This window comes from Aquarana catesbeiana, linkage group LG02, assembly GCF_042186555.1.
Source record: "Aquarana catesbeiana isolate 2022-GZ linkage group LG02, ASM4218655v1, whole genome shotgun sequence".
Taxonomy (NCBI): Eukaryota; Metazoa; Chordata; class Amphibia; order Anura; family Ranidae; genus Aquarana; species Aquarana catesbeiana.
The window spans coordinates 573,605,960-573,615,364 of record NC_133325.1 but is presented as its reverse complement, the minus strand read 5'-3'; the positions used below and the strand labels follow the sequence as shown (position 1 = coordinate 573,615,364).

Genomic DNA, 9,405 nt, shown 5'->3' with positions numbered 1-9,405 from the left:
ATTGCTTGAAATAACATCCAATTCCACTGAAGTAGTTAGCGTTTAATGGTTGTGGGTAGGAGCTGCAGTAGTAAATGTCATAGCTAAAGCTTGGATGTAGCATAGCAAACATTGCCATGTTTATACATCTGTCGCCTCTGGCAATGATTAAACCACCTGTACCTTTTCACCTCAGCCAGGTTTGGACAACGATTGCTATGCAAATTTCTAGGCGGTCTCTGAACTCACATCATGCACCTGGGGAAAGTCCCATTCTTTAGTCTCTACATAGCTGGTGGAATCAGGTTTCATGGGTTGGGTGTATATAAGTCAGTTTCGCTCTCTTACTTGCTATACTAAGTTGTCTTGGAGATTGTTCGATCCTACAAACCTCCCCAGGTATGTTAACCTTCACCTTGTATTTAAGTGAGGTCTTCTCCAATATACTATGGCTTCCTTATATTTTATTAGCTGTTCTTTGCATTTTCAGTATGCTGAATTTAGGCTTATTACACTTTTTTTATTTAAACAAAGCATTGTAGAATATGTTTTTCATAACTATACAAGTACAAGCAGTTAAAGCATGTATAGAAGTAACTACTTGATGAGCAAAGATATTTGTACTGTCCGTTTTCTGCAAAGAAAAAAAAAAGACTATGTTTTGCATTAGACTGAGTGTTTATTGTGTTATACTTTAGGGACAATGGCGGGAGCAACATGTGACATGAGCAGTATCCTTACAAACTACATTACAACGTTATATCCACCAATCCAAGCTCACCCTGTGCCTCCTGGCCTTTTATCAAGCCTGGATAATGACAAGTTCCTTACTTTTGCCATTCCAGAGTCGAGCAGTGAACTAGCAGGTAAAAAAAAAAAAATATATGATACTATATACAACAATATACAAGTATAAAGCATCTGCTGCAAAGATACGGACAAAAAACATAAATATGAGCGTGTGTGTATATATATATGTTTTTTTTTTCCAAAATTATTTACATTATTCAAAAACATACATTGCAATTGTGAGATTAAGCAAGCAGGAAGCCTCGCAAGTGCTAAAGTTTGGCACAGTTTTCCCAAGATGATTTTGTAGAGTGTCCTCTGCTGCATATCATTGAGTTTGCATAGCGTGGGCTGTGCTGTTCTATGGAAACCGGAGGTAGTTGTAAAAACTCAAATCTGGGAAGACCATGAGCCACACCTGATAAATATGCAAACACCTTCAAATTGTCCTTACCCCTGCATTTATGTTATTCCATCATGTCGTATGACATGGAGGCAGGTATCTCCCACTAGTTTGCATGATGAAGATACATATTGTAAGCATATTTATAAACAGGCAATTACATCCTCAAATAACACTGTCAGTGTGTAATTTAATTATTTATTATTATTATTATTATTATTATTATTATTATTATTGTATTTTCTTTCTTATGCACTGAATTATCTAATAAGCATCTTAAGTAGGCTAATAATGGTGTCAGTTGTCTGAAGCCTCTAGCAACACAATGTCACAAACCAGACTTTATCAATAAAATGTGAAATGTAATGAATTTAAATGAAGTGAAGTGATCCAGGTCAAATTTACTAATGTGAAAACTGATCCGGCATTCTCTTCAAACATCCAATCATATGTATGTTTAAAGTGTACACAGGTTCATTTCAGTTTACTCGCCTTTTCGAATCAATATGGCCCGTGGGCACTTTACATCACTGCACTTTACACTATGTTGGGCTAACTTATTAAAGGAGCTGAGAATCTTCACACAGTAAACTCAAACTGTGTGAATGTTTACTTCAATCATCCAATCATGTGCAGATGAAATAAGTGAGCAGAATTTAGCTTTTTACATGATTGGACAATTTTAGTGAAATATTCTCACAATCTATTGTGTGGAGATCCTTAACTCCTTTAGGAAATCAGGGTTCTTATGTGTGTTTGCATAAAAAAAAAATGGAAATGGAATTTTTAAAAATTATTATTATTATTTTGCAGTGGACCTAAGTGGGTGGGCTCAGAACATGCCAAACCTGTGGACCAGAGAACAAGTGTTAGACTGGTTCAGTTACAGCATAGAGAGGAACAAATGGGATGCCAGCACTATAGATCTGAAGCAATGTGACATGGATGGGCAACGCCTTTGCCAACTCAGCAGGCAAGATATGAGGACGATGTTTGGGGGACTTGGAGACAAGCTTTATGATCATTTGAGCCAGCTTAAAGAATGTAAGTACTCAGCCAAAATTAGTAAACCATTCATGATATGACCAAGGGCTGGGGCAAGGCGTGGGTGGGAGGGGAGGCTGCCCTGGGCGCTATTGGTTACTGTAGGGATGGGGGCACCTTTCTTCTGTTACAAGGCTGACAGGAGTAGTGACAGCGGCAGTGATTTTGACAAGCGAGTGAATGCTGGGGGTAGGATGCCCCTAAGCTTGCACATCATAAATGGGGAGGCGGCGCAGTTTGGCATATTTGCCCTGGGCACTGGATGACCTAGTCCCAGCACTGATATGACCTTTTTATTGTAACAATAATAAAAGTGCAAATACCCATTTATAAAGCATCAGGTGAAAATGCACAGACAGAGCAAGTACACTAAACATTCGATGAGCAATTATCGATTTATTTGAGGCAACCAAAACGTGCAACACATGAATGCTATATAACACTGAACCTATGTCCATACTCTAAAAAAACAAAATAGCAAGAAAGTTTAATTAAACAGTAGTTGTCTGTCCAGCTTCCTCTGACACCTGATCATGTGACTACTGCCCCAATAAAGTTCAAGTGGTCATTATTTAGGCAGAGCCATTGATATGCTGCCTTTGCCTCAATGTCCACTCCAGAAGCCACTCATAGCAGAAACCATGTGATGTTGCAAGTGCTTAGATTTCTCTAATGTGTAAAGATCAGATTTAAAATGTCCTTAATAAATAATGATACTTAAAGGCTTATGGTTAATATTATAAATAAATTGCACAAAAAAAAAATGCGTATTCTCATGCGTGAAGTTGCTACTCAATATAACTGTGCCAAAATTTGTTTCTACAGGGCAAACTCCTCCAACAGTGAATACTGGAATCCCCGATTATGAATTAAATGGTAATTCTTCATTTTCACTTTGCTTTTTCTTGTAGCATTTGTGTTTTTGTTTTCTCTTTTAGTTGATGACTTTTCACATTTTTATAGGAGACCCATTTCAGTGGGATCTGATTTGTGACTTAATCCGAAATGAAGATCTGCAGCTTGAAATCAAGAAGGAAAGAGGTATGGAACCTTAGAATTACAATTAGAGGTGTTGGGGGGGATATATGATTTGCCTGAGAAAAGCCATAAAAGAGCTAGTGGGTGTGGGATATTGTAAAAGCAGCTGTTGTATTTGAAATGCATGTGTTCTGTACAGAGATGACAACATTCCAAAAGAGTGAGGTTGGGGATTTCATTGGTTGCTGGCACATAACTTGGGGAAAATAAAAGAAAAAAGTGTACCTTTTTAAATATCAACAAACCTTTGTAGGAGTTGTGCACTCCTGTATTTGGAGATTGCCTAATGAATATATGGGACAGTTTGATTTTAGGTATAATATAGGACATCCTTGGCTAATAAGAGACAATCAACAACTCTAATAAAATAGATATGCACAAAGTATGGAAAATGAAAATATTGACTTCTTATCTATCGTTTCAGATTACGACTTTTACGCCGACAGGACAATGGATGCAGGTTATTACTCTGATCCGATCTCTCCAGCAAGCCCAGAATCCTGTGCATCTGGTAAGCATTGACTGAAGAACATAATACAGCTTTATTGTTAGAACCTTTAGGGGTTGTTTTCTGGTCAATGACCTCCAATTTTTTTTCTTTAGCAGGGACAGTGCCATATAGCCCACAAGCTGGAGATTCTTCAGCAGGAAGTGATCTGGATATCAAAAGTCATTTGAAAAGAGGTGAGAGAACATTGTACAAAGATAAAAACATAACAATGTTTTAGACAATATTTTTATGATTTTATGCAAAAAAAAAAATCAAATTGATCATATATGCAAATAGAAAAAAAAAACAGACGTTACATGAGAATGCATTATTACAAAATTACTTCCTCATTGTCACAACCTTCAGTCGTCAGGTTGAGTTTTCTGAAGATACTTCCTTCTATAAAAAATGTGACAACTGAGATCACCTTATTCTGTATAGTATGAGTACTGGAGGCCATAGGTCAATTACACTAAGGTGTTGGAGCGCTGAGATAACGATATCTGGTTTAGTTTACAGCAGGAATAGTACATGGAGGGAAAAGTACAGGGAAAAAAAGAATCGTCCTAAATTTTATATGATTTTAGTACCCGCATGCACATTTTGCCTACTATACTTTCCATTCTGTTGTGGAATATTTTTACAATAAATAATCTTGACAAATGATATTGTAGCAGTAACATCCCTTCTTCAAGATATAATATTCAAATTTTTTTGATATTGCATGCAAGTAATGTTTCTATAAAGAGTGAAGGTGACATTCATGTTTCACATGGCCTCTGCCAATAAAAGTCAGAAAGGTCAACATGACCCCCATCTGGGATCAATGACTGACAATTCAAGTAGCAGATGTACAACTAAAGGGTCCTATATGACAGTCTAAACAATACCGAATCCAGTTACTATACAATCCTCATAGAATAAATAAAAACATTTAATTTACCTTCTCTGACTGAGCCAATTCCTCCATTTTATATCTGACATGCTCCTCTTCCCAGACATTGCAGATCACAGTGGGATGGTTTTAGCAGCAGAGGTAGTGCTGTCAATCCAGGAAGCAGTGGATAGGACTAAGTTTGGTCTGCTTTTGATTAACAAGTTACAGGCTTGTGAACTAATAGTGATGATGCTAATAGCCACCCCAATGCAATTATTTTTTTCATCTCACTGTAGTTCAAACAGGCACAGTGGCAACTCTGTTCTGAATTTAGGAGCCATGCAGCATTGTTGCCACACCATCACAGCAAGCTGCATTAGTTCATTAGTTGGACTTTACTATTAGGATCAACAGGCCTTTTCAGGGGTAGTCTTTGTGGAACTTTGCAGGGGGACTAAGTGAAACTGTAAGTGCAGATTAATTTATAAGTAGGAAAAAATGCATGCAAGGATATTTAGTGTGTTCTGCTGTTTTTATTATAATAAACTTGTTTGTTTTTGTCTCTCATTCAGATGTGTTCTCAAACAAAAATGATGTTGCACCAAACAAGAGAAGGCGGGGAAGACCTAGAAAGTTGGCCTCTGACTGCAGAGACATCCTGGAGTCGAAGAAGAACAAGCACTGTGAGTAGAAAAGGAATAGTATTCTTCATTAAAAAAAAAAAGTTATGTTGTGAATATGTATTAAAAGATATATTTAAAAAAAATAGAACTAGAAAAAGGATTTAATGGCTGTTGCCCATAACATCAAATTAGATTTAAAGTGATATTACGATTTTTGTTTTAACTGCTTCCAGCAGTTTTAAAGTGGTATTAAAAGTTTGACTGGGGCACTGGTCATTGGGGCACTGGTACATACTGACTCCCAAGCCCTGCGCTATGCATCTGTAAGACACACAGAGCTGCGACTTGGTCCCGCCCCTCACTCTCTCCTCATTGGCTCACTAGATGTGATTGACAGCAGTGGGAGCCAATGGTGCCCGCTGCTGTCTCAGCCAATGAGAAAGGGGAGTCCCGTGACAGCTGAGGCTCTTGTGCATATCACTGGATTGAGATGGGGCTCAGGTAAGTATTAGGGGGGCTTGGGTGGGCTGCTGCACGCAGAAGGTTTTTTACCTTCATGCATGAAGGTAAAAACCCTTAAGCCTTTACAACCACTTTACTTACTGACTATGCAGCTTTATCTTTTAATTTTTGCCTATGTTCCAGTTTAAGCTGGCACCATGGAGCTGCCTTTGTATGCATGGACTAGAGTTGTGTCTCCCTACACTGTTGTCAATAGAAACACACAGCCCTGTAACCTAGGATGACAATGCACTCCCCTGCTCCACCCCTCCCCCTGCCTTCGGTCCTTCTCCAGGCTAATGAACTGTCTTGAGACTGCACTGGCACCGTCCACTGTTAAGTCTTTCTTGTGAAAACCAAAAGTTCAGGGAAGCAGTACTAAGAAAACAGGAGCCAGCAGCATCCAAAAGTGTAAACTGCAAGTGCTAGAGTAGGAATTTTAGAAAATGGTTTACCGGGGAATGTTTATTTTATCGTACTCATGCATTAATCTAATACAACGCCAAGGGTTTAATACAACTTTAAAATATAATTTAAAGGCAAAACATTTTTACTTTTGGGTACAGTGGAGAGGGATTACACAACTTGTCAGGTTTTTATTGCTGTCTGTGCCCCCATTAAGGAGATTTACCTTCTCTATTTGTCCTGTTTACCATTATCATTAAAAAATGAAGGTCAAAGAAAATACTAAATTTTGGGTTGTTCACAGAATAGTAACAGAGAGAAAATCTTAGAATGGGGACACTAGTTCTGGTGACCTGGGTGTCCCCAAGGAATTCCCTCAATTTGCAGGGATTTCCTCTCACTTCCTGTTTGGCTATGGGACAGGAAATGAAGGGAAATCTCCCCAATGGAATGCAGTTGGCGAAAAAGTCTGTGAGGGGTTATAAACCCTCCCTTACTTGATCCAAAATGAAAATAAAAATGTTGCCTATAGTTCTACTTTAATCTTTTTCCAACAAGCACTGGACAATATCAACCTAAATGTTATGGACAACAGCTTCACTTTTCTTAAGAACAGCTCTCCCATACAAAGCAAGTTTTTGCATTTAAAAACCTTTTGACTGTATTTTGCAGTTGAATAACTTTCTAATATTTTTTTTCCTAGCAGCACGTGGTACACACCTCTGGGAGTTTATTCGGGATATATTGTTGAATCAAGATTTGAATGATGGCCTTTTGAAGTGGGAAGATAGAACTGAAGGGGTCTTCAAATTCCTTCGTTCAGAGGCAGTGGCCCAACTGTGGGGACAAAAGAAGAAGAATGCCAGTATGACATATGAGAAACTTAGTCGAGCCATGAGGTTAGTATCACTTGGAAATAATCATCTATACCCTGCTATGACATAAGCTGTTTGTTGTAAATTTTTCATTTTATTAAGTAAAAGTTCCAAAGCTTTGGTAAATGACTGACAGTGTATATGTAATGGTAACAAAACAGAAAATTCACCCTGGGACTTTGAGTGAGGTGAGCACAGTTTAGCCAATAAATGTAGCAGCGGTAAATACAGTGTAGAAATAATGCATGCATTGATATCACCAACATATAGGGATACATATAAATAAATAAATAGTGGTACATAGATGTAATAGCAATCATATAACCCCCAGGCATCTAGTGTAACTGACGCGTTTCACGAGACCCAGCTCGCTCTTCAGGGGTGGATGCGTGTAAAATGTACCTAGAATGAAAGAATATAAATTGGTTGTATAGCGTAATATTGATTTATATAGGCACAGAGTAAGATGGGCCTTAATACAAGGAATATATATGTATATGTAATGATAAGAACCATTTATCACTAAATCAAATGGATAAAGAAACAATAGCTTCCACCAAACAGTTACAACTAAGTAGAAGGTTTAGGAATCAAGATAATGCAAAAATATATACTCTGGAAATTTAGCTAATCGCTCTTTCATTTAAATATATTAAGTCATTATTCTTATTTTCACAGATACTACTATAAACGGGAAATCCTAGAGCGTGTAGATGGTCGCAGATTGGTATATAAATTTGGGAAGAACTCCACTGGATGGCGGTTGAGTGACAAAGTGTCCCAAGGATGTTAAATGCAGAATGGAAGATAGTACATAGTGCGGATTTTCTTCCACTGTGCATGTTTACGTCAGACCTCAGCCTTTTTTCTAAGGACATGAATGTAGCATCATTATTACGGTGCCAAAAAATTAAGCTGATATTTTAGCTTCTGTAGGTTGTTGTAAACCAGTTTTATTTTTGTATGTGATATATTCTTTACCATTTGAAAAGGCTTTCAGTTTCTTTGCTGTAGTTAATGTGAATTGTTAGAGCAAATGGTTGCTAATGTACACAGCCTAATGTGCATCTGGGCTGAGTTCTATCATGGAACAATATCCCTTTTAAGGGATTAAGTCCTTAGCCAAACAACCTTTTGCTTCAGCAGAGCTATTCATACATTTTTATGACTATTAGTTTTGTTTTGTTTCAATGATGATCTGTTTTTTTTACCTGAAAGGTAGAAATGAAGTGATTTTTGAAAAAAAATATTGCAAAGGCAAGCTTTTCTGGTTGTAGACTCTGAAAAGCTACCTGTGCACAGCATGAATTTCAGATTGGATTGTTTTAGACCCAGTCTGAAAACAAATAGTTTGTGTATGGCTCATCAACCGCTGACCCAATTAAGATTCACTGGTATTTAATGAATTTGAAGGAAAATCAGATCATGGTTTCAAGCCTAATCTACAAATTTGGCTGTATGTCTATATCTGTAGATCTGTTTTCCTTATTGATTAAATAACACTGCAGTGTTCTTTACAAAGTGTTGTTAAGCAAAGATCATTTTGTAGAAGTATTGCAGTTCTAGAAAGGTAGTTGTAGCCTTAATAAAGGCATGATAATGTTAGTGCTATATGTACAGATAATATATACATTTCTTGTAAATATTGCCTTTTAGATAGATTATAACTTTCCCTAAGCACTTATCCTATTGACTATTTTGATGTATTTTTGTATTCTTTTAATAATTCAGCTGGACTGTCATTTGTGTATATATTTTATTTTTTATATGAAGACATTTTTATGTGTGCATTGTAATATACATTTTTTAAAGATCAATTGTATATATGTTAAATATTACTAGTTAGAAATTTGTATAAAGAAACAAATAAAAGTATGAAATTTAAAAATATATACAAAAGTTGAAGTATCATGGTGCCTGCTCCAAACTTTTTTTTTTTTTTTCTTTCTGGGAATCCATTACTTGCAGTCTATTGAGTACAGATTTGCCAATTAGAAAACCTTTTAAATTGGAAGAAAACTTGATGAATGTTACTGAAAGATAGGGTATGAGACATATCTGTATAAAAGGCATTCTGTATAAATTTATTTTATGCCCAACGTTTTCCCTTTGTAGTAACAATAGGAATGTACAGTGCATGCAATATTTTTCAAATATAAACACTTGTTTGTTTTTAAAGTGGTTTTTTTTTTTTTTTTTTTTTATGCATTACAAGATATTTTAAAAGAAAACATTAACATATAAAATCAAAGGTAAATTTCAAAAAGATATTCAAATATAATAGAAAAGGATTATGGGCTCCTTGTGACAAAACACACAGCTCCCCAAATTGAACTCTTAAAACCCCTTTCATAACTGTTTTGTTTGAGACCATTTTACAT

General features: G+C 36.5%; 1 protein-coding gene across 2 annotated transcripts; it reads left to right on the top strand.

The window, feature by feature from the left end:
* Positions 1 to 221: 221 nt before the first annotated feature.
* Positions 222 to 9,202, top strand: ELF3 (E74 like ETS transcription factor 3). 2 transcript variants are annotated; one of them, XM_073616106.1, is made up of 10 exons: positions 222 to 378; positions 678 to 845; positions 1,985 to 2,215; positions 3,041 to 3,091; positions 3,179 to 3,256; positions 3,678 to 3,764; positions 3,857 to 3,937; positions 5,193 to 5,303; positions 6,856 to 7,048; positions 7,703 to 9,202. In XM_073616106.1, the coding sequence occupies exons 2-10, from the start codon at positions 683 to 685 to the stop codon at positions 7,815 to 7,817; spliced, it is 1,110 nt and encodes a 369-aa protein (XP_073472207.1). In that variant the 5' UTR covers positions 222 to 378; positions 678 to 682; the 3' UTR covers positions 7,818 to 9,202. The 2 variants fall into 2 exon arrangements, with proteins under 2 accessions (XP_073472207.1, XP_073472206.1); XM_073616105.1 differs by having other exon boundaries at positions 6,853 to 7,048.
* The last annotated feature ends 203 nt before the right edge of the window (positions 9,203 to 9,405 follow it).